This window comes from Macaca fascicularis, chromosome 9, assembly GCF_037993035.2.
Source record: "Macaca fascicularis isolate 582-1 chromosome 9, T2T-MFA8v1.1".
Taxonomy (NCBI): Eukaryota; Metazoa; Chordata; class Mammalia; order Primates; family Cercopithecidae; genus Macaca; species Macaca fascicularis.
The window spans coordinates 25,982,125-26,006,189 of NC_088383.1; the positions used below are offsets into that span (position 1 = coordinate 25,982,125).

Genomic DNA, 24,065 nt, shown 5'->3' on the forward strand with positions numbered 1-24,065 from the left:
ACCTGGTAAGAGATGATTGGATCGTGGGGACAGTTCCTTCATGCTGTTCTCATGATAGTGAGTTCTCATGAGATCTGATGGTTTAACAGTGTTTGGCAGTTTCTTCACTTTCTCTTTTGCTGCCATGGAAGACCCGCCTTGTTTCCCTTTCTGCATGGCCTTCTGCCATGATTGTAAGTTTCCTGAGGCTTCCTCAGCCATGCAGAACAATGAGTCAATTAAGCCTCTTAAAATTACCCAGTCTCGGGTATTTCTTTGTAACAGTGTTAAAACAGACTAATATAGCTGCATAGTATTCCATGGCATATATGTATGACATTTTGTTTATCCAGTCTACTGTTGATGGTCACTTAGGTTGATTCTCTGTCTTTGCTATTGTGAATAGTGCTGCAATGAACATAAATAGGCATGTGTCTTTATGGTACAATGATTTATATTTCTTTGGGTATAGTCCCAATAATGGGACTGCTTGGTCAAGTGGCATTTTTGTTTTAAGTGTTTTTGAGAAATCACCATACTGCTTTCTACAATGACTGGACTAATTTACATTCCCACCAATAGTGTATAAGTGTTCTTTTCTCTCTGCAACCTTGCCAGTATCTGTTGTTTTTTGACTTTTTAATAACAGCCTTTCTGACTGGTGTGAGATGGTATCTCATTGTGGTTTTGATTTGTATTTCTCTAATGATTAGTGATATTGAGCATTTTTTCACATGCTTGTTAGCCATGTATATACTTTCTTTTGAAAAGTGTCTGTTCATGTCCTTTGGCCACTTTTTAATAAGGTTGTTTGTTTTTTGCTTGTAAATGTGCTTAAGTTCCTTATAAATTCTGGATATTAGACCTTTGTCAGATGCATAGTTTGCAAATATTTTCTCCCATTCTATAGGGTGTCTGTTTGCTCTGTGGATAGTTTCTTTTGCTGTGCAGAAGCTCTTTAATTAGGTTCCATTTGTCTAATTTTGTTTTTGTTGCAATTACTCTTGTCTTCATCATGAAATCCTTGCCTATATCCAGAATGGTATTTCCTAGGTCATCTTGCAGGGTTTTTATAGTCTTAGGTTTTACAAGTCTTTACTGATCTTGAATTGATTTTTGTATATGGTGTAAGAAAGGTGTCCAGTGTCAAAATCTTCTGCATGTGGCTAGCCAGTTACTCAGCAGTTTATTAAATAGGATGTCATTTCCCCATTGCTAATCTTTTATCAAAGATTAGATGGTTGTAGGTATGTGGCATTATTTCTGGGTTCCCTATTCTGTTCCATTGATCTATGTATCTGTTTTTTTTTTTCCCCCCAGTACGATGCTGTTTTGGTTACTGTAGCCTAGTATTGTTTGAAGTTAGGTAATGTGATATCTCCAGCTTTGTTCTTTTGCTTAGGATTGCCTTGGATATTTGGGTTCTTTTTTGGTTCCATATGAATTTTAAAACATTGTAATTCTATAAATAATGTCATTGGTAGTTTGATAGAACTAGCACTGAATCTGTAAATTGCTTTGGGCAGTATGACCATTTTAACAATATTGATTTTCATGAGTATGGAATATTTTTCCATTTTTTGTGTCATCTCATTTCTTTGAGCCATGATTTGTAATTCTCATTGTAGAGACCATTTACCTCCCTGGTCGGTGTATTCCTAGGTATTTTATTCTTTTTGTGGGAATTGTGAATGGGATAGTGTTTCTGATTTGGGCCTTTGCTTAGATGTTATTAGTGTATAGGAATGCTAGATTTTGTGCATTGATTTTGTATATTGAAACTTTGGTGAAGTTGTTTCTCAGATCTAGGAGCTTTTGGGCAGAGACTACAGAGTTTTCTAGCTATAAAATCATACCATCTATAAGCAGAGATAGTTTCACTTCCTCTCTTCCTATTTGATTGTCTTTTATTTCTTTCTCTTGCCTGATTGCTCTGGCTAGCACTTCTAGGAGTATTGTGAGTGGGCATCTCTGTCTTATTCTCAAGGGGAATTCTGCCAGTTTTTGCCCATTCAGTATGTTGGCTGTGTCATACATAGCACTTATTATTTTGAGGTATGTTCCTTCAATGCCTAGTTTGTTGAGGGTTTTTAACATAAAGGAATGTTGAATTTTAATGAAAGCTTTTTCTGCCTCTATTGAGATGATCATGTGTTTTTGTTTTTAATTCTGTTTATGTGGTGAATCACATTTATTGATTTGTGTGTGCTGAACTAACCTTGAATCCCATGGAGAAAGCCTCCTTGATCATGGTAGATTAGCTTTTTGATACGCTGCTGGATTTGGTTTGCTAGTATTTTGCTAGCATATATGTTCATCAAATATATTGGCCTGAAGAGTTTTTTATGTGTGCCTCTGCTAGGTTTTGGTATCAGGATGATGCTGGCCTTATAGAATCACTTATGGAGGAGTCCTTCCTTCTCAATTTTCTGGAATAGTTTTAGTAGGAAAGGTATTAGCTCTTCATTTTATACATTTGATAGAATATGACTGTGAATCTTTCTGGTCCTGGGCTTTTTCTGGTTGGTAGGCTTTTTATTACTGATTTAACTTCAGAATTTGTTATTGGTCTGTTTCAGAATTTGTTATTGGTCTGTTCAGGGATTCAATTTCTTCCTGGTTCAATACTGGGAGGCTGTATGTCTTCAGGAATTTATTCGTTTTTTTAAATAAGTTTCCTAGTTTGTGTGCACAGAGGTGTTCCACAGTAGTCTCTGAGGGTTTTTTTTTTGGCATTTCTGTAGGGTCGGTAGTAATGTCCCTGATATGGTTTGGGTGTGTCCCCAACCAAATCTCGTCTTGAATTGTAGCTCCTATAATTCCCACGTGTTGTGGGATGGACCCTGTGGGAAATAATTGAATCATGAGGATGACTTCCCCCATACTGTTCTTGTGGTAGTGAATACATCTCATGAGATCTGATGATTTTATATGGGGAAACCCCTTTCACTTAGTTCTCATTCTCTCTCTTGCCTGCCACCAATATAAGATTTGCCTTTCATCTTCCAGTAAGATTGTGAGACCTCCCAGCCATGTGGAACTGTGAGCCCATTAAACCTCTTATTCTTTATAAATTACCCAATTTCAGGTATGGATTTATCAGCAGCATGAAAATGGACTAATACAGTCCCTTTTGTCATTTCTAATTGTGTTTATTTGGTTTTTCTATTTTTCTTTATTAGTCTAACTAGTGGTCTATTTTGTTATTTTTTTTTTTTAAACCTACTCCTGGATTCATTGATCCTTTGAATAGTTTTTCATGTCTCAATTTCCTTCAGTTCAGCTCTGATTTTGGTTATTTCTTGTCTTTTAACTTTGGGGTTTGTTTGTTCTTGTTTCCCTAGTGCTTTTTTCTTTTTCCTTTTTTCTTGTTATGCCATCTCTAGTTCCTTTATGTGTGATGTTAGGTTGTAAATTTGAGATCTTTCTTTTTTTATGTGGGCAGTTAGCACTATAAACGTTCCTTTTAACACTGCTTTAGCTGTATCCCAGAGATCCTGGTATGTTGCATCTTTGTTCTCATTAGTTTTAAAGAATTTCTTGATTTCTGCGTTAATTTCATTTTTTACCCAAAAGTTATTCAGAAATTCAGAAGCAGGTTGTTGTTTGCTTTCCATATAATTCTATCAGCTTTAGTAATTTTCTTAGTATTAATTTCTATTTTTTTATTGCACTGTGGTCTGAGAGTGTGTTTGGTATCACTTTAGTTTTTTTTTTTTTTTTTAATTTGCTGAGGGTTGTTTTATGGCTGATTCTTTGGATGATTTTAGAGTATATGCCTTGTGCATATGAGAAGAATGTATATTCTGCTGTTTTTGGGTGGAGAGTTCTATAGATATTTGTTCAGTCCATTTGATCAAACGTTGAGTTCACATCCAAATATGGGTTCTTAAATATTCAGAGTTTTAAGAAATAGTTGATTAAATATAAGAACAAGCCATTTAATTGGTACAAGAGAAAAAGTCTGGAAGACTGTGAAATCTGTTACTTTAAAGGACTTTCAAGGAGTGAAATAATTATTTTCTAGTTTTAAAGTTTAACTATTTTTCCTATTATAAAATTACCTATTCACTTGGAAATTATAGAAAATAATGATCAACCAAAAGAAAAACATTCTAATCACCCACAATCTTAATGCTCAGAGTTAATAACTGATAACATTTTGGTATATATCTTTGCTGTAAAACATATATGTTAAAATAATTTTCCTGTTTTCCAAAAATGTATACCAAATATCCTACACTGTGTTTTGACTTATATTTCAAAATTCATTAAGTATCCTTTTGTAGAACTATTCTTACTGGCTGCCTATTATGTACATGTATTCAAGGTTTACTAGAAATGCAGCTTTGATTTCTGATGGTTAAATAATTTACTTGCTAGAAGGTAGGGTGATTGACAGGTGATTTGTAAAGGTGCTGTGTAGATCCTACCTAGATTTTACTTGTGAGCTAACAAGCTAATTCTTCACTATTTTATGGATGCTGCCAGAAGACATGAGGCTCCTAGATCAGGGAGAAAGGACTTAATTATTCTAGAGCTTCAAGTCTGTCTGTGTCAGTTCCCACTTTTGCCCAAGTCCCACTGGGGAAATGCAAAGAGCCCATAATGGATACTTGCACATGAATAGGTTGCATTATAGTAGGAGAATTATGAACTCAGAGATTCACTGCCTTTACATTAAGCAGAAAGAAACCTGCTCTTTGTCTGGGGGGAGACATTAACTCATCACTCAAGGTTGATCACTGCAAAACACAAGCCTAGAAATGATCCAAGTGGCTAAGTCAGGACTTGACATTCTTGGCATATTCAGCAAGACCATGATGGGAAGCTCAGGGCCCATGGTAGATTGCTTCTCCCAACAGGTCGCTTTTGCTATATGACTCATTCCTTGGTGCTTCTGGACAGATTTCTTGTCTTGCTGTGACTCTAGTAGTCTATTCACCCCCCCACCTTTTTAGACTGAATCATAAGATAGAATATTGGTCCCCAATGTTTTTGGCACCAGGGACTAAGTTTTGAGGAAGACAATTTTTCCATCAACGGTGGGGGAAGGGAGATGGTTTCAGGATGAAACTGTTCCACCTCAGATCATCAGGAATTAGGGTCTTTTAAGGAGCATGCAACATAGATCCCTTCCATATGCAGTTCACAATAGTGTTTGTGCTCCTATGAGGATCGAATGCCACTGCTGATCTGGCAGGAAGTGAAGCTCAGGTGGTAATGCTTACTCACCTGCTGCTCACCTCCTGCTGTGCTGCCTGTTCCTAAGAGGCCATGGACTGGTACCGGTCCATGACCCAGGGGTTGAGGGACTCCTGGGATAGAGCATAAGGTTATATTTACTACTAGGTTGAGTTTATGATTCTACTTAAAGAATCATAAAGGATAGCTTCAGAACAAGTAAGTTTTGGGGTCAATTAGTGGGCTTTGTGTTTTCATCTAAAAGATCTTTAAGGACTCAGATAACAATGTAAATGCTACCTTTCCTAATTGATATTCTTTGTATGTTGGTTAGCTGTTTTTATATTATTTTGCTCTTATGCTATCATTAAGACAACTATGTATTTTATGCCTAGTGGTTTGGTAAAGATAAAATGAGGTAATATATGTCAAAAGTTCCTTGAAAACTAGAAAGAGCTAAACACTTGTAGGAGTTTAAAATATAATGTTTACCATGTGGTATATTCAACTGTACAGAGCAGGGTTTATAGAATATGTTTGCTTTGTTCATTAGTCACGTAGCTTATTATTGGTTAGGGTTAGTAACCATTGTTATTTCACTTGGTTTTTCACATTTTAACAATTTTGCGTCTCTAGCAAACATACAAAGATTATTTTTTCCTGCTTTTACTTTAATTTTGCAGAGGTTGCATTTAGAAATGGAAAGTTTTGAAAAAAGAAAACTTTATCTCAATTACCTACAGCGCTATAATTGAAATAGGAGGAAAACACGTTTTAAAAGTTGATTGACAACTAAAGAAATGATGGTATTCAAGAGGCTTTTGTAAAAGAATAAACAAAATCTGCATTCTGTACATCTGATATTGGTATATATGTTATTCTTCTACCAGCCATCTCATCACCAGAACCACTGTTCTCAGTATGAGACTCTGGTCCTATGTGAATGTGTGTGTGTGTGTGTGTGTGTGTGTGTATGTGTGCGTGTGTGTGTATTAGAATTGAGAAGTAAAAGAACGGAGAGAAGCATTGGAACTGTGTCACATGGTGCTGGCAGCAAGAACATCTCAACATTTCCTGACCACATGGTGGCTTCTACAAACTGTCAAATTAGGTAGGTCCTGAACCTGCTTTCACATGAATTAACCTGCAAACCCACTAGAGTATGGGTTTGGGATTACTTGGAGACTGTATAGGAGAGCAGCTCACTTCCTGTTTTTCTTTTTTTTTGAGATGGAGTCTCACTCTGTCACCCAGGCCGGAGTGCAGTGGTACGATCTCGGCTCATTGCAACCTCCACCTCCTGGGTTCAAGCGGTTCTTCTGCCTCAGCCTCCCATGTAGCTGGGACTACAGGTGTGTGCCACCACACCCAGCTATTCTTTTTTTTTTGCATTTTTAGTAGAGATGGGGTTTCACCGTATTGGCCAGGCTAGTCTCGAACTCCTGACCTCGTGATCAGCCTGCCTTGGCCTCCCAAAGTGCTGGGATTACAGGTGAGAGCCACTGCGCCCAGCCACTTTGTGTTTTCTTTAGGCAGTTCTCTTTTATGTGTAATATGTAAATTGTATGGAGTATAGCTTTCTCCTTTATTCTTCTTGTTGACTACTATTAGATCTGTGTACCGCTCTCTCTTTGTCTTATAAGACAAACCTTTAAATGATCTGTGTCTGGTTACTGGATTGCCTGTTCTTGAAAACCCTCATCATGGCACAATGCCACATCAGAGGGCTGAAAAGAATGCAGAACAACACTAGTAATTCAGTGCTCAATGCATTTTGTGTAAATGAATGAATAGATTGTATCTTTACTTCTGTTTTTTTTTTTCTTCCCACTAAACCATTTTAAAGAATGACATCCTATGCTTTGCATCTGCACTACCACCTAGCAAAGAGCCTTACATGTAGTAGGGACACACACGCACAATCTACTTTATAATCTACTTTATAACCAAAAAGTGTTACAGATAAAGAAACATTAACTGTTGATATTATATTTCTATTTTAGTCTTTGGCTCCAAATCCTATCTAGTTTCTGGTGTCTTGACCCTTGGCTGTGTTTGCTCAATGGCTGGTGACTTAAGTTTTAGTTGTGTTAGAGGAAAAGTTAGCCTTATCCTCAAATAACCTAGATTATCTGCTTATATTTGCTAAGTAAGCAGCCACCAAGTACTTTGGTACTGAGGTCATGCCTAATTGCGGTAGATTTGCCAAATATTTTCTCTGTCATTAAAGCCCTGGGAGAACTGTGTTCTTGGTGCTCTTGTACTTTTTGTAGTTATGGGCATGAACTAAATGATAGACATGCAGGGTGTTTTGTGAGCAATGTTTTCTTAGTATGAGAGGCCCCAGATAAGGAAGACACCCAAAGATGACTTCAGCTAAACTTAAAAGTCATGAAATTATGAATCTAGAATCTTCAGTTACACAGTAACAGAAAAGAAATCACTCTTCTTCCATTTACAAAAAAGTATCTTGTTTCCGTTGAACCCATCCCATTTACAACTATCCTGTGCGGTGTATTCTCTTATTCACATGCTATTTTTTTTTTTGTAAATAATTTTGATTAAATAGTTGCTAGATACCTCATTATTTTGCATTTTATTCACACAAATCTGCTTTGACAATCTCTTAATGTTGCTGCATATACAACCAATGCATTTCTCTACTGTTGCATAGTGTGTGTTCCGTGCCCCTTTAGGAATGAGTGTGGATTTCTTTGAAAGAGAAACACAAAAGCAGGATTTCTGAGTCATAGGGAGGGGTAAACTCAATTTTACTAAATATTGTAAAATTACTTTCTAGACAGTGTGCTTCAGTTTCCAGACCCACCAGCAGGGTTCCTATAGCCTCACATTCCTGCCAACACTTGGCATTATACAGCTTTCTAAATTTTTTTTTTTTTTTGCCAGTCTAACAAATGTGAAGTGATATCTCATTATTGTTTCAATTTGCATTCCTGATTACCAATGTGCTCAAGCATCTCTTCATATGCTTGTGGGCCTGTTGGGTTTACTTTTTTTTGTAAACTGTTTATATCCTTTGCCCACTTCCTATTATAATTCCTGTATTTTTGTTGACTTGCAATAAATCTTGGTGTATTCATGACATTATATCCTTGTAAATTTTAGACATTGCAAATCATCCAATATGTCATCTTTCAGTTAACTTTGTCCATAATGTTCTTCCTTGAAAACCAGAATTTTGGCCAGGCACGGTGGCTCACGCCTGTAATCCCAGCACTTCGGGAGGCCGAGGCGGGCGGATCATAAGGTCAGGAGATTGAGACCATCCTGGTCAACATGGTGAAACCTTGTCTCTACTGAAAATACAAAAATTAGCGGGGCAGGGTGGCGGGTGCCTGTAATCCCAGCTACTCGGGAGGCTGACGCAGGAGAATCACTTGAACCAGGGAGTTGGAGGTTGTAGTGAACCAAGATCGTGCCACTGCACTCCAGCCTGGCAAAAGAGGGAGACTCCGTCTCAAAAAAACAAAAACAAAAAAAGCAACCAACCAAACAAACAAAAAACCCCAGAATTTTAAAAAATTTCTGATGTTTTTTACTTAATCAAAATTTTGCCTTGTGGTTTATGCTTTTGGGTTTTCTTTTTGGTCTCATTCTATTTTCTACCACTATAACAGTACTTGAGACTGGGTAATTTATAGTGATTAAAATCATTAGACATTTATTTGGCTCACAATAAATGATTAGGAATTTATTTGACTCCCAATTCTGGAGGCCAGGAAATCCATTGTTGGGCGGCCCCACCTGGTGAGGGTCTTGTTGTTGTGTCATCTTGTGGCAGGAGGGGAAAGGGCAAGACAGCTTACTCATGCACAAGAAAAAGGGAGCACGTGCACCAGAGGAGGCCAAGTTTGCTTTTATAGCAAACCCACTCCCTTAATAACCACATTAATCCATTCCTGAGGGTAGAGCCCTTATGACCAATCACCTCTTAATGTCCTATCTCTCAACACCGTTGCACTGGGGATGAAGTTTCTAACACATGAACTCTGGGGGACACATTCAAGCCATAGCATTTATGAAGTCTTTTAATATCTTGTCAAAAAATTATCTTATGTTGTCAGCTACTAACTTTATAGTTTTACCTTTTGCAGTCGAGTTGTTAACATTTGGAATATACTTGTGTACATGGTATTGGGTAGTGATCCAGTTATTATATTTATCCATTAGTGGCCCAAGTTCCTAATACTACCTTCCTTTATCATAAACATAAATGCCTCATATCCCTGTGTCTGTCTCTGAGCTCTCTATTTGGTTCCATGGCTTCCCAAGTCTGCCACAATTGGGTAGTATGTCCTAATATTTGGTTGAGCAAGTCCTCTTTTTCTTTTTCACAACTGGCTTTTATTATTCTACTTAAGCTTAAGCTATTTCTCAAAAATTCATACAGAATTTTGGTAGGTTGTGCTTAATTTTATACTTTCATTTGATGAGAATTCACATGTTTATTACAATGAATTATCCCCTGTCAGAGAAGGGCATGGGTGTCAGTCCATTTTGCACTACTATAAAGAAATACCTGAGACTGGGTAATTTATAAAGAAAAGAGGTTTAATTGGCTCGCAGTTCTGCAGGCTGTACAGGAAGCAAGGCAGCATCTGCTTCTGGGGAGGCTTCAGGGAGCTTTTACTCATGGCAGAAGGCAAAGTGTAAGCAGGCATCTTACATGGGAGGAGCAAGGGGGGGTGTGCTACATACTTTTGGACAATCAGAACTTACTAGAACATACTCACCATCACAAGAACAGCACTGAGAGGATGGTGCCAAGCCATTCATGAAGGATCCACCCCCATGATCCAATCACCTCCTACCAGGTCCCACCTCCAACAATGGGGATTACAATTTGACATGAGATTTGGGCGAGGACACAGATACAAACCATATCAGTATGTTTCTCCATTTATTCAGATCATTCATTATTCTTCATTAAGAGTTTTCAAAAATTTTCCGTAGAGGTTTTGTGTATTCTTACTTAACTACTAGAGAATTTATAGTTTTTTTTTTTTTTTTTTTATTGGAGATGGAGTCTTGCTCTGTCACCTGGGCTAGAGTGCAGTGGCGCCATCTCGGCTCACTGCAACTTCTGCCTCCTGGGTTCAAGTGATTCTCGTGCCTCAGTCTCCTGAGTAGCTGGGAGTACAGGCGCCTGCCACCATGTCCAGCTAATTTTTGTATTGTTAGTAGAGACAGAGTTTCACCATATTGGCCAGGCTGGTCTCGAACTCCTGACCTTGTGATCCACCTGCCTTGGCCTCCCAAAGTGCTGGGATTACAGGTGTGAGCCACCATGCCTGGCCTGTAGGTTTTGTTACTATTTTAAATGTTGTCTTTTTAGTTATAATTTTTTTACTGGAGATCGTTGGTGTAGAGAAATGCTAATGCTTTTTGTTCTTTGATCTGGTATCCAGCAATCTTGCTGAACTTTCTTATTGTTCTCATGTATCTACTGATTTTAAATGATCATATCATGTACAAATAATGACAATTTAATATCTTCACTTCTGATCTTTACATCTCATTTTTCTTTTTCGGTATTTTTGGTTCTTATAGTATTAGTCAAGATTTCAGTACTGTGTTACATAGCATCAGTGATACAGTAAGCATTCTTGCCTTAAAGGGAACATCTTAAAAAAATTTCTCCCTTAAGAGTAATGTTGCTAGAGGCAAGCCTTGCCAATTTAAGAAAGTTTCCTTCTATTTGTAGCTTGCCTTTAAAAATAACTAAGTTGTTGAACTTTGTAAAACGCCTTTTTAGTTTGATTAAAATAATTTTTTCTCATTTCTTCTATTTTGAATTTTTTGGGCATATTTTTCTAGTGCTAAAATAACCTTTCATTCTGATATATATTCCACTATATCATGACATATAATTATTTTAATATATTTAAACATTTGTTTAGCCCATATTTCCTTTGAGACTCTTAAATCTACATGCATAGATAAAATGTGGCTGCAATTTTTTTTTTATTGCCCTCATGTGGTTTGGAATAAAAATCATGTAAAGTGAACTGGGTGGGGTTTTCTTTTTCTTTTTTGTTTGTGAAAACATAAAACCAGAACTGTTCCTTAAAAGTTTGGTAGAATTTGTATATAAAGCCATCTAGGCCTGAAGTTTTCAGGGAAGTGAATGATTTAAATTTTTTATGCTTATTGCACTATTAAACTTTTTTCTTCCTTTTGGGGCAAACTGGCGTTTTATATGGTCTATCAACTTATCCTTTTAATCCTTCTCTTTTAGTTTTTCAGTTTGAGAACAATGTATCCTAATACTGCTTTTTAAACATTCCTTTTTATCTCTTCATTCTGCATATGATTTGCATATTTTCTGTTTATTTGCATATTTTCTCTTTAATTCTTGAGTATCCCTTACTATTATTTTTTTTCTTTTGAGACAGAGTCTCGCTCTGTTGCCCAGGCTGGAGTGTAGTGGCGCGATCTCGGCTCACTGCAAGCTCCGCCTCCCAGGTTCACGCCATTCTCCTGCCTCAGCCTCCCAAGTAGCTGGGACTATAGGTGCCCGCCACCATGTCCGGTTAATTTTTTGTATCCTTAGTAGAGATAGGGTTTCACCGTGTTAGCCAGGATGGTCTCCATCTCCTGACCTCATGATCCGCCTGCCTCGGCCTCACAAAGTGCTGGGATTACAGGTGTGAGCTACCGTGCCAGGCCGAGTCTCCCTTATTTATTTTATTTTATTTTTTTAAAACTAGTTTTCTATAACTAGGAAGTTTTTAAAAGTATTTTAAAATACTTTTAGACTTTCAGAAGATTAGTAAAGATAGAAAAGAAAGTTTCTATATACTCTTTATACAGCTTCCTGTAGTAATACATCTTACATAACCATGGTAAAATTATCAAAAGTAAGGAGCTAATATTAACTACAGGCTTCATTCAGGTTTCCTGTTTTTCCACTAATGCCCCTTTTCTGTTCCAGGATATAAATCAGGATACCATATATTGTGGTATGAATTGTGTTCTCCAAAAATTGATATGTTGCAGTCCTAACCTCTAATATCTCACATTGTGATTGTATTTGGTGACAGAATCTTTAAAGAAGTAAGTTAAAATGAGGTCATTTAGGGTGGGTCCTAATCCAGTATGACTGATGTCCTCCTAAGAAATGAGGAGACAGACATGCACAGAGGGAAGACCATGTGAAGACACAAGAAGATGGCCATTTACAAGTCAAGGAGAGAGCTCAGAAGAGAGCAACTCTGCCGACTCCTTTATGTTAAACTTCTAGCTTAAAGAATTGTGAGAAAATAAAATTCTGTTGTTCAAATCACCCAGTCTGAGATGCTTAGTTATGGCAGCCTTAACAAACTAATACACCATATTTTATTTGCTTGTTGTGTTTCTGGAGAAAGTTTTATTTCAAATTCAGCAGTCCTGGCTTTTTCTATTTCTTCTAAATTTTGTTAAAAATCTAAGCAGCTCCATACCAACATTATTTACAATAGCCAAAAGGGGAAGGAACTCAAGGGGCCCACCACAGATGAATGGCTAAACAAAATGTGGTGTATATTAAAAATGGAATCTTGTTAAGCCTTAAAAAGGAAGGAAATTCTGACACATGCTACAACATGGATGAACCTTGGGGACATTATACTAAGTGAAATGAGCCAGTCATGAAAAGACAAATAATGTATGATTCCACATATATGAGGAACCTAGAGTAGTTAAATTCATAGAGAGAGAAAGGTAGTTTTAATCCAAGAGCTTGGCAGAGTTGGGGAATAGGGATTTGTCATTTAAAGGGAACAGAGTTTCAGTTTTGCAAGATGAAAAGAGTTCCCAAGATTGGTTGCACAATAATATGTATGTACTCAATACTATAAAAGCATATGTTACAAATGGTTAAGATGGTAAATTCTGTTGTGTATATTTTACCACAATTAAAAAGCCAAAACATGGCTGGGCACAGTGGCTCAAGCCTGTAATCCTAGCACTTTGGGAGGCTGAGGCGGGTGGATCACCTGAGGTCAGGAGTTCAAGACCACCCTGGTCAACATAGTGAAACCCCATCTCTCCTAAATATAGAAAAATTAGCAGGGCATGGTGGTGCGTACCTGTAATCCCAGCTATTCCGGAGGCTTAGGCAGGAGAATCACTTCAACCGGGGAGGTGGAGGTTGCAGTGAGCTGAGATCGTGCCATTGTACTCCAGCCTGGGTGACAGAGACTCTGTCTCAAAAAGCCAAAACATAAAACCATGAACCAGCCCCTTCTTTAGTCCATGTCTTTTTATATTTATCAGAGGCAGCTAGAAAGAGCCAGGTGTAGCATTTCTGCATTTGTCTAGAAACTTCCTCAGCCGGATCTACAAATTTACTTGTTCACAGGGGATGGTGCTGTCAAACTTTCTACTTACTATATAACAAAAGTCCCTTTTGTTCCTGCCTCCAATAACATTGTCTTCATTGTCCTTCAAAACTCACCAACAGATTCCCACTTTCATTAACCATCACTGAGGCCCTTTCAGCGTTTGCTTGGTCCCAAAGTCACTGGCATAGGTTTAGAGTTTTCATTATGGCAATAATCCATTTCTAGGCACTGGATTCTGTTCTGGCTGTCTATTGTTAGAAGTGAGTGACTAATGGCAGCTGATCTACAGGCACCTGTTTTCATCAATCTATTTCAGCAGAACTTCTACCTTGATATCCCATCAATATTGACCACATAGGCTGTTACTGTCCATTTTTTTTGCAGTGACGGAGCAGAAAAATTATTGTCCAAGGTAACATGGGGAGGGAGAAAAGCAGAATTTCAAGTCTTTCCATCAGCCTATCCAGTCTTTCTCTCTATCCATTCCTCCATAGCAGTTTATGATATTTTCAATTTGCTGGGGTATTTTTTTTTCTGGAGGGGTGGGATGTTGATTTAGCTACTCCTTGCTTCTCTTGTGTCTGCAATTCCTCCAAAGTTAATTTTTGGCTGTGGGCTGATTTAGGAGCTGAGGAAAAATGTTAAAAAAAGATACAGACCATGTAAACTTCAGTGGGGAAAACATATCATTGAAAATCAAATATTATAATATAGCGTGCTAATTGATATGAGGAAGGTAAGCACAGTGTATTATGGGAGAATAAGGGACTGTCTTCCATATCAGACTTGGAGTTCATGGGAGGCTTTATAAAGTGGCCAGGTAGAAGGTATAATGTAAAGCATACTTTAGGCAAAAGGACTTCATGTATAAAGGCATCTATGAAAGAATGGTTTGAGATAGCACGAATTTTTTAGGACTCTAAATGTAGTTCTGAATTGTCTGGAACAAGGAATATATGCATGAGAGTGGTTGGAGAAGTTGGAAGTAGCAGGGCCCTGCTTATGTCATTCCAGGGAACTTGGATTTTAAGCTTTAGGAAAGTGAGCAATACTGATTTCAAATAGGGAATTGTCAGGATTGGGTTTATATGTTTCAAATATTACATAGAAAGTAGTATATGATTCTTCGGCTTCAGCAACCCTTACTTGCATGGGAACTTTCTAAAATCCTGGAATGGGTACTAGAAATGAGTTTTGTGGTCAACTGTTTTTGTAAAATTTGCAAAAATAAGATATTTTGAATGCAATGGTCTCTTTCTGGTATAATGTGCCTCCATTACACTTTTCCTAGGCTGTGGGCAGTTTTGCAAACTGGTTAAGAGGAAGTTTAGGATTTTTGTTTTAGTCTGGGTTTAGAAATATATATTAAAGTTGTTTGTGGTCACTTCTGTGTATAGTGAAGTTACTGGCCATTCTGGAATAGAAATGGCTTCCGGTAATACTCTTAATGCCCATGGTGCCTACCCATCCAACAGCTATCACCCAAAGACCTAGGGCCAAAGGTCGTCTTGTCACTTAAATGTGTATTCATGATTTTGTTTTTCTTAAAGAAGGTCCCTACACCATACAAACGTCAAGAGCTACAAACCAGGATCTTTACTTGGAGCAATGTCAAACAGGACCCAAGAGTATGCTATTATTAAACATTTTTAACCCGGGAAAGATGAGGGCCTAGAGCAAGGCAGTGGCCATGCATATGGAAGAGAAGGGTCAAGATACAAGAAGCACAAAGGGAATCCAACCTCTGGCACTTGGCCATTGCTTTGACTTGGAGGTCCATTCACAGAGAAAGACCAGTAGGGAAATGGTGTTTGATGGGCTGAATCCTGCTTTGGGCTTGTTGTTCTATTGATGGACAAATAGAGGAAAATGCTGGTCTGCAGTGTAGCTGAGCACCCAGGTGTTTGGGGGATCCTATTTGCTATATTTTCCATTCTCTGGAGGCCACTTACAGGCTATTTTTTGACCCTCACTTTCGTGTCCTGAGGCCATGAAACAGCAGCCAGCTTTCTCACCGTCAGAATTTCCCAGGAACACTTCCGCCCCTGAGATGCCCACTCAGGGGATGCAGGGCGCAGGCCCAATGGGGCTCTCGCCGGGCCTGGTCTGTGATGGGACACATGGGTCCTTGGGTGTTGGATCTTCGCGTCCCTTTCGGCAGGATGCTCTTCCCCACGAAGAGAGGGTTTTCTTTCTGTTATATTCCCCAAACCTCCGCTTCCCCCGGACAGGAAGTCTACAGCAGCTTCCCCCAGGGTTTTATAAGTCTCTAGGCGCCCAGGCTTAGGCTCTAATGAAGAAGCCTCAGTGTTGATTTCCCAGCTGGGAAACATAGCTCATTATCTTCCATGGTTTTGCACAATCTGGAATGCTTCACAAGCTGGGCTTGAGGTCTGCGGTGACTTTTTAGTTTCCATGTATGAACTTGGAATGAAGGGCAAAAGCTTTCAGTCAGTTGAGTTGCCTTTTTCTGAAGTCAGTTTTCCCCAGGGAAGGAAACCACCACAGTAATTGCAGCTTTTTATTTTCCAAGTTAGCCGATGTCTGAGTAAACTGGAATTCCACTGTCTGGGAACTGAACTGCCATGGCAAGATTGTTGAGAAAAACTTGACCTCATTATTACCAGCAATTGTGGAACCAGTAGAAATGCATATTGATTAGTTTGCCAATTGCAAGTATTTTCTAAATAAGATAGTCAAGAAAGAAAACCAAAATGTATTGGACAACAGTAGTCCGGTGAGAAGCTTTATGATACTGATGATTTAGAGTGTTTTTATAAACCTGTTCTAATTATACCTTGAACTGTGTTGAGTCAGAATAGAGACTTAAGTGTTAGACCTAATACCATAAAAACCCTAGAAGAAAACCTAGGTAATACCATTCAGGACATAGGCATGGGCAAGGACTTCATGTTTAAAACACCAAAAGCAACGGCAACAAAAGCCAAAATTGACAAATGGGATCTCATTAAACTAAAGAGCTTCTGCACAGCAAAAGAAACTACCATCAGAGTGAACAGGCAACTTACAGAATGGGAGACAATTTTTGCAATCTACTCATCTGACAAAGGGCTAATATCCAGAACCTACAAAGACCTCAAACAAATTTACAAGAAAAAAACAAACAACCCCATCAAAAAGTGGGCAAAGGATATGAACAGACATTTCTCAAAAGAAGACATGCATACAGCCAACAGACACATGAAAAAATGCTCATCATCACTGGCCATCAGAGAAATGCAAATCAAAACCACAATGAGATACCATCTCACACCAGTTAGAATGGCAATCATTAAAAAGTCAGGAAACAACAGGTGCTGGAGAGGATGTGGAGAAATAGGAACACTTTTACACTGTTGGTGGGATTGTAAACTAGTTCAACCATTATGGAAAACAGTATGGCGATTCCTCAAGGATCTAGATCTAGAAGTACCATATGACTCAGCCATCCCATTACTGGGTATATACCCAAAGGATTATAAATCATGCTGCTATAAAGACACATGCACACGTATGTTCATTGCAGCACTATTCACAATAGCAAAGACTTGGAATCAACCCAAATGTTCATCAGTGACAGACTGGATTAAGAAAATGTGGCACATATACACCATGGAATACTATGCAGCCATAAAAAAGGATGAGTATGTGTCCTTTGTAGGGACATGGATGCAGCTGGAAACCATCATTCTCAGCAAACTATTGCAAGAATAGAAAACCAAACACCGCATGTTCTCACTCATAGGTGGGAACTGAACAATAAGATCACTTGGACTCGGGAAGGGGAACATCACACACCAGGGCCTATTGGGGGGAGGGGGGAGGGATTGCATTGGAAGTTATACCTGATGTAAAGGACGAGTTGATGGGTGCTGACGAGTTGATGGGTGCAGCACACCAACATGGCACAAGTATACATATGTAACAAACCTGCACGTTATGCACATGTACCGTAGAACTTAAAGTATAATAATAATAAAAAAAAAAAGAAATTTCACCTCAGTGAGACTTATCCTGACCACCCTTTAAAATTTTTTTTAAAGTTTTCTATTTCATCCCCTTTATCTGCTTGAAATTGTTTTCCCCATGGAACTTATTTTTTTTTTTTTTGTAAAATATAGTATAATTTAGTCATTTATTTTACCTATTTCTCTATCCCACACTAGAATTAAGCTCTATGAAGGCAGGATTTTATGTTCCTACTTACTGATGCATTTCAAAAACCAAGAAAAATTCTGGCACATAGTAAGCACTCACTGAGTATCTACTGAATGAATGAAAGAATGTTATTTCCAAAGAGCATAAAGTAGAATGAGAAGCGGGCTTAGATGATTGGATTAACTTTTATGGAACATAGTTCGATGGAAGGTTCTAGTGGTGAAAGCAGTCAGTATGTCAATGAATGGTGATTGAAGCCCTACTTTACTCCAAATGATAGTTCCCAAATCCTCCAGAATTTAGTATCTACTGTCCATTAAATACTTTTGTCATTTTCAAAATGTCTTATGTCTTTTAGTGTTCCTTGGGGGTAGGTTTGCCTTTCTGTCGTACATAGTGTGTCTTACAGTGATATGCACATACCAAGCAAATATTTGTTGAAAGAGGAAAGGAGTGAACTGGGTTAAGGCATTAGGTTACTTGGAAATCCATTCATTTATCACATAAACATGTGTTTTATTGCCTTATGGCCCACAACAGTAATATTTTGCAAGATGGGGTCTATATTTCTGAATGATCAGCTTGTTTTCTGCAATCTTTGGGTTTTCATTTCTCCGATCATCTGGAAAATCAACTCAAACATATTCTGGATTATCTGGATAAACCAAATACTGGCAGGAAGTCTTAGCGTCCCTATTTGTTTCTGTGTATCTTTTGAGCATGTAGGCACTAGGTAATGTAGTACTTTACTCACAGGTTAAAGAAAAGAACACAGGCAGACTGAAAAAAGAAATGATTTATTCACCCCAAAGGAAGCCCAAATGGCATTAAGCCATTCTGTTAGAATGCTTCACAGTAGTTTAAAAGGAGAAAAGAGATGAGAGGAATGAGTCATAAGATGTGTGGCAAAATAAGATTGCTGAACTAGCAGTCAGTGCTACATTCCTGTTTTGAGAGGTGACTTTGTTTTGGCAAAGCATAAGGTTTGGTTTTCTTAAATGAATATTTTAAATTTGGTTTTTGTTGGTTTTATAGTTTTGTTTGCATTTATTTTGTAATTCTGTGGGATTCCTTGTTGCTACAGGAGCTATAAAATCAGGAATTTGAGCCTACTTTTTGTTTTATATATATGAGTGATCTCATAATGAAAAATTGTTTAAATTAGGGGTGTGGGACCTTGAAAATGTGTTTTCATTTGAGTAGTTTTTAGTGGGGTATATATACTTAAGTTTGTGAAAAACGACATTATAAAGCTTCAGGGCCCAGGATGCAGAATATTTATTTCAATAAAGTCCATGTGTGATAGTTCAGTGTTGGACAGCTATTTCTGCAGCAACTGCTGCTAGTGGTGCTGCTGGTGGTGAAAAATAGAAAGGAGGGAATCTTAGGAAAGTATAGAGAGAAAGTTGGTTGGAGGAAGTGGAGGAATTTTAGACCAACTTGGAGCTTTCTTTGCAATTTAGCTTTTGACTGGCTCTGAATTTGTGAGTTGTCTTTCTTAGTGACACTTCTCAAATGGCTAAGCGAAATGCAGTCTCTTCGTTTCCAGATTTAAAAGAAAAAAATTGTAGTCAGCATTTCTGTAGTGAGGCAAATCTCTATGTGTAATGCGGAACACTGGGAGACATAAAGAGCTGTTTCGAGTTATTAGGATGGGAGATCAGAGGAATGAGATGCTTATTTGCTGATACTGTCCTCCCTACTCCCCAATCTTCCTAGCCCTGCAATGGGAAATAGGAGTAGAAAGAAATAAACCGAAGGCTTTATTTCAATTTACTTTACTAGAAGAGGTTCTGAGAGCAAGTGTTATTTTACAGTCACATTTTCTGCCATGTCTAGAGCAATATCGTCCTGGAGTTCAGGCAATCAACACATATTTATTGAGCACCTATCATGTACTGGCCATTATATAAGGAAGTGAAGACAGCTCCCTGCCTTTGGACTTACATAAAGCCAATACTTAATGATTTTCTTCTACTGTGTGTCTTCTCTTGGTACACTTTGGTTGAATATGAGTGGGCAATTTGACAATTTTTGGCATATTCTTTATGATAATTTTATAATTTCAAGGATAAAGTACAGAGAAATCATAAATGCCCAGATTAATTTGTTCTTTTTATCCTTTTCTGTTTCTAGGGGTGTCATGAAAGTTGACATAAATCTTCAGAAAGTGGACATTGACCAATGCTCAAGTGATGGCTGGTTTTCAGGAACTCATAAATGCCACCTCAATAATTCAGAGGTAAGAAGACGAAAATAAAATCCTTTTTAAGCTCAGAAATATGTTATTTTGAATATGTTATATTTGTGGGGGTAAATGAACAAGAGGCATCTTACTGGGAACAAAATCTTTGTAGGTCTCAGTGCCGCCAAATGAACTGAACTAGGAGTAGAAAATAAAATTTGTGTAGAATAACTGTTCATTTGGGGACTGAAAGAAGGCCAAACTACAATTACATCTGAAGTTTGACTTCAGTCAAAGCCTGGCCCTATTCTTCAAAATGGGCTGGAAATTTAAAATAGTCCTGAGATGAGAAATCAGTCCCAGGAAGGGTCAAATTATGCCTGTTTTTATGGAATATGATGTTTATTGAAATATTGGTGGTATTCATTCAGACACACTGCTATCTGCTAGAAGAGCACTAGACAAGGTATGGTGGGGCAATTTTGAAAACAAGGAGAAAACACTGTACAGGGTCCTGGAAAGGAATTGTGTATATGTGTGTGTATTTGTTCAGTTTTTAGTCCCTATTCATGCTGAATTTGATGATAACTCTGGTTGATAGGAAACAGGCATAGAGATCATGCTTCTGGAAATAAGACTATCACGTGTCTTTTGTAGTTTCAGAGAAGAAATATGACGACATAATAGTGATTTCATTTTTAGTAGTCCATTTTCAAGGTCCTCAAACTGTGAAATAAACATACAATAAAGTTCTTGATCTTAAATACTTGGGCTATTTCAACATTGATTCCATGACTTTGTGAGGAAAGTCAGCTTGCTTTATTTAAAACAGAGGGGATATTTCCACAAATGTAGTAATTTACATCTTTAATTTGAATTTTTGCCATTTGTGAAAGGTGATTGTACATAGCGTAATTTTTAAGGAAGGAATTTTAAATCAGAAGGAAATTTAGGAATAAGCACTTATTTGTACCATTACACACAAAAAAATGCACAGACACGTGTACAGGTATATATGCATGCATATACACGTATATATGCCCATTGATTATTTACCATGTATACACCCACCATGCATACTCCTGCCACACACAACCCACATACCCCTGTACTCCCACACTCCTAAATATCTTTTCACTGTTTACCACATCCACCATGCATTCAATACATACTTCCACCCTGCCACCACACTCTCCACAGCATCCCTCAATCCTCTTGCCCCCAAACCGTAAGAAGCCCCCATAATGCCCCATATCCCTCTAAATCTATCACATGTCTCCACCATATCCTGATGATCCCCCACTTCGTCAATACATTCCCACAGCCCCCCCATTCCCTCATATCCACACCCCTCCTCCCACATCTCCATACACCTCCACAGAGATTGCCATCCACAGTTAATGTTTCCGCCTTGCTAACTCACAAAATTGAGCTCTTCTTTTGGTCTCCTTTAAATGTTCTTAGGGTTTTGAACATTTCTGAGCCTCCACTTAAGATGATTCGGGCATTTCTAAGATATGAATTTCAATTGCTTGGCTTGGTGAATATCTTCAGCCTGATTATTATCTCCATGCCAATGTCTACAGCAATATTCTTCTGTTAAGAGCAGATAGCCACTTAGTGTTGTCTTTTAGCCAGAGTGGACTTTTTTCTGCATGGGTGTCATATTGTGGATATTGATCTGTGTGTGTTCATTTCTATATAGCCTTGTGTTAGTGGTGCTCCTGGGTGGTTCAACAAGCAGTCTGCCTAGAAATAAGGAGATACTTACTTTTCAGTTTGTTACAGTGGCTGCTTGCCTCTAATAATCATGGTGTGGTTTTGTGTCCTTACAGTGCATCTGTTTATTTGACTAGATGGTCATACTACAAGAACCTCTTTTTCCTTTTGGAAGATTGATTTATTTTCATTGCATCAGGATGATTAATTTTCTGGGTTTTGTGTCTTTTTAAAGCTTTGAGATAAACTAGGTTATTTCAAGATAAAATATTATCCTCTCTTCTGATTAACAAAGATTAGGTTGAAATGTATAACTTTTGGGATTATATATGGGAGCATTATATTTATTAAATTCCTACTGAAAAAGGTGGAAAAATATTCTACAATTTCATTAGAAAATATTGTAGAAAGAGGCTAAGTGATCGAAAAGCAATATCAAAACAATGGATCTACAGAGTGTATGTTCAGCTTGCAGTCTGTGTCCCTCTTGCCACCTTTTGTTGCCCAGGTACTGGAGTTGGGAGTAAAGAATCTTTGTGTCTTGGCTATGCTCAGGAGGCCCTCATGGGGCAGCCTTCCCTGCACAGGTCTGTCCTGGAACTCTTCACACATTTTATTGGGCTTCTCTAAGGTTGTATAGTTTGTGCTGATCGCTCTAGGCACCTGCAACAGTTCTGGGCCACATCCTCAGTGTAGTTACTGGGAATAATTTTTCAGTCCCTTTCTCATACAAATGTGAGTTAGAGATTAGAAACTGGCTTCTCTGGAGGTTTTTACTGCTTGGGAAAACAGAAAGAAACATCTCTCGCTTGTGGCATTTTTCATGTGTTCTGGCTCTACTTTATTCTTTGTAACAACCCCCCCATTACCACCCCAAGGATTGCTGTGTAAGCTGGCTTATTTGGGGAAGCACTTACCATGATCCACATTTGTGGGATGTAGGGTCCTGTCTTTATGAATGTCCATTCGTTAGAAATAAAGACACTCGTCTTGGTTTACAGTGGGTTTTATCTTGCTGATGTTTGACATTCTTCTCTTGTAAACAATAGACAAAGTTACAAATTTCAAAGTTATAAATGAGGCAGACTTTTCACTGTAAAAATTTTTCTAGCGATGTTGGAAAACTTTTCAGCCTCTAGGGTATGTACAACCAGAATATCAGGTCTGATGTTGGAAACAGATAAGTGACATGGAAGCAATGACAAAAGCCTCAGGAGCATTTTAGAAAGGCATGGAATGGTTTGTGAAGAAAATAATCTCTCGGGTTTAGGTCTTCATAAGGTCTAAGAGGCCAGTAAGCATTTTTCGAAGGACATGTCTTCATAACTAATCTAGATTACTGCAAAATGGACTTGGTCAGTTTTCACATCCTCTCCTACAGAATAGTTTAAACATAAAATTAATTGATATTAATTTTTGTTTTAAATATTTTCTTTTGCTTTGTTTCCACTATAAGAAGTTTTAAAAAAAGTTGTTTGAAATAGAAAATATTAGGAGAGTATCCTGGAAACTCTTTGGTTATATTCCATTAGTAAATACCTTCTAAATATCAGTCCATGGTATATACATATTTTAAATTTAGAGCATATATACATTTTTTGTTATATTTTTGTGTTAAGTATATTCTAAATCAGAAAGTTTTACAAGGTTGAGATGAAGATGAAATAACATTTTAATGTAAATTACATTACTTTGTTAAAATACTTGTATTTTTATAGCAATAGAATTGATTCATAATTTTAATAAAATTTTTAGTGAGACTTAAGATTATGTCATAATTTTTGAAAATCTTTGTTTAATACTTAGTAATGCAGTGATTCAGAGGTCTCTAAGTTCACTTTATTTATTTATTTATTTATTTATTTTTTTGAGACGGAGTCTCGCTGTGTCGCCCAGGCTGGAGTGCAGTGGCCGGATCTCAGCTCACTGCAAGCTCTGCCTCCCGGGTTTTTACGCCATTCTCCTGCCTCAGCCTCCCGAGTAGCCAGGACTACAGGCGCCCGCCACCTCGCCCGGCTAGTTTTTTGTATTTTTTAGTAGAGACGGGGTTTCACCGTGTTAGCCAGGATGGTCTCGAACTCCTGACCTCGTGATCCGCCCGTCTCGGCCTCCCAAAGTGCTGGGATTACAGGCTTGAGCCACCGCGCCCGGCCCTCACTTTATTTTTATACTTAGTTTTAATACTGTCATGGTTGAAAAAGATTCCTCACAAGGATAAATCAGTCCAAATTGAAGTAATAAATTGTCAACTGTGTTTGCTACGAATTTTTGCAGAGGTTTTCTTTGCAGAGATACAGCTGGCAATTCTTCATCTTACTTGGTCCTTGCAAACTAATTCGAAAGCTGGTCATTTTAATATTTTAAAGGAATAGGTTAAAAACCCACTGAATCTCTTTGTGTTAAATATATTAAAGCCGACTAGGACATTTTATTTCCAAGTTTAAACTGTAGAGGTATGTGAATATTTATAGGTTTTGGCAACAAAAACCACTTAA

The 24,065-nt window shown here is 37.9% G+C and overlaps 1 protein-coding gene across 1 annotated transcript in view; it reads left to right on the forward strand.

Annotated features, from left to right (window-relative positions):
- Nucleotides 1-24,065, forward strand: part of GPR158 (G protein-coupled receptor 158) — a 444,280-nt gene that overhangs the window by 20,751 nt on the left and 399,464 nt on the right. Inside the window, exon 2 of the mRNA XM_005564806.5 lies at nt 19,803-19,908. Within this exon, the coding sequence (XP_005564863.3) occupies nt 19,803-19,908 (106 nt within the window). The remainder of the gene's footprint in view (nt 1-19,802; nt 19,909-24,065) is intronic.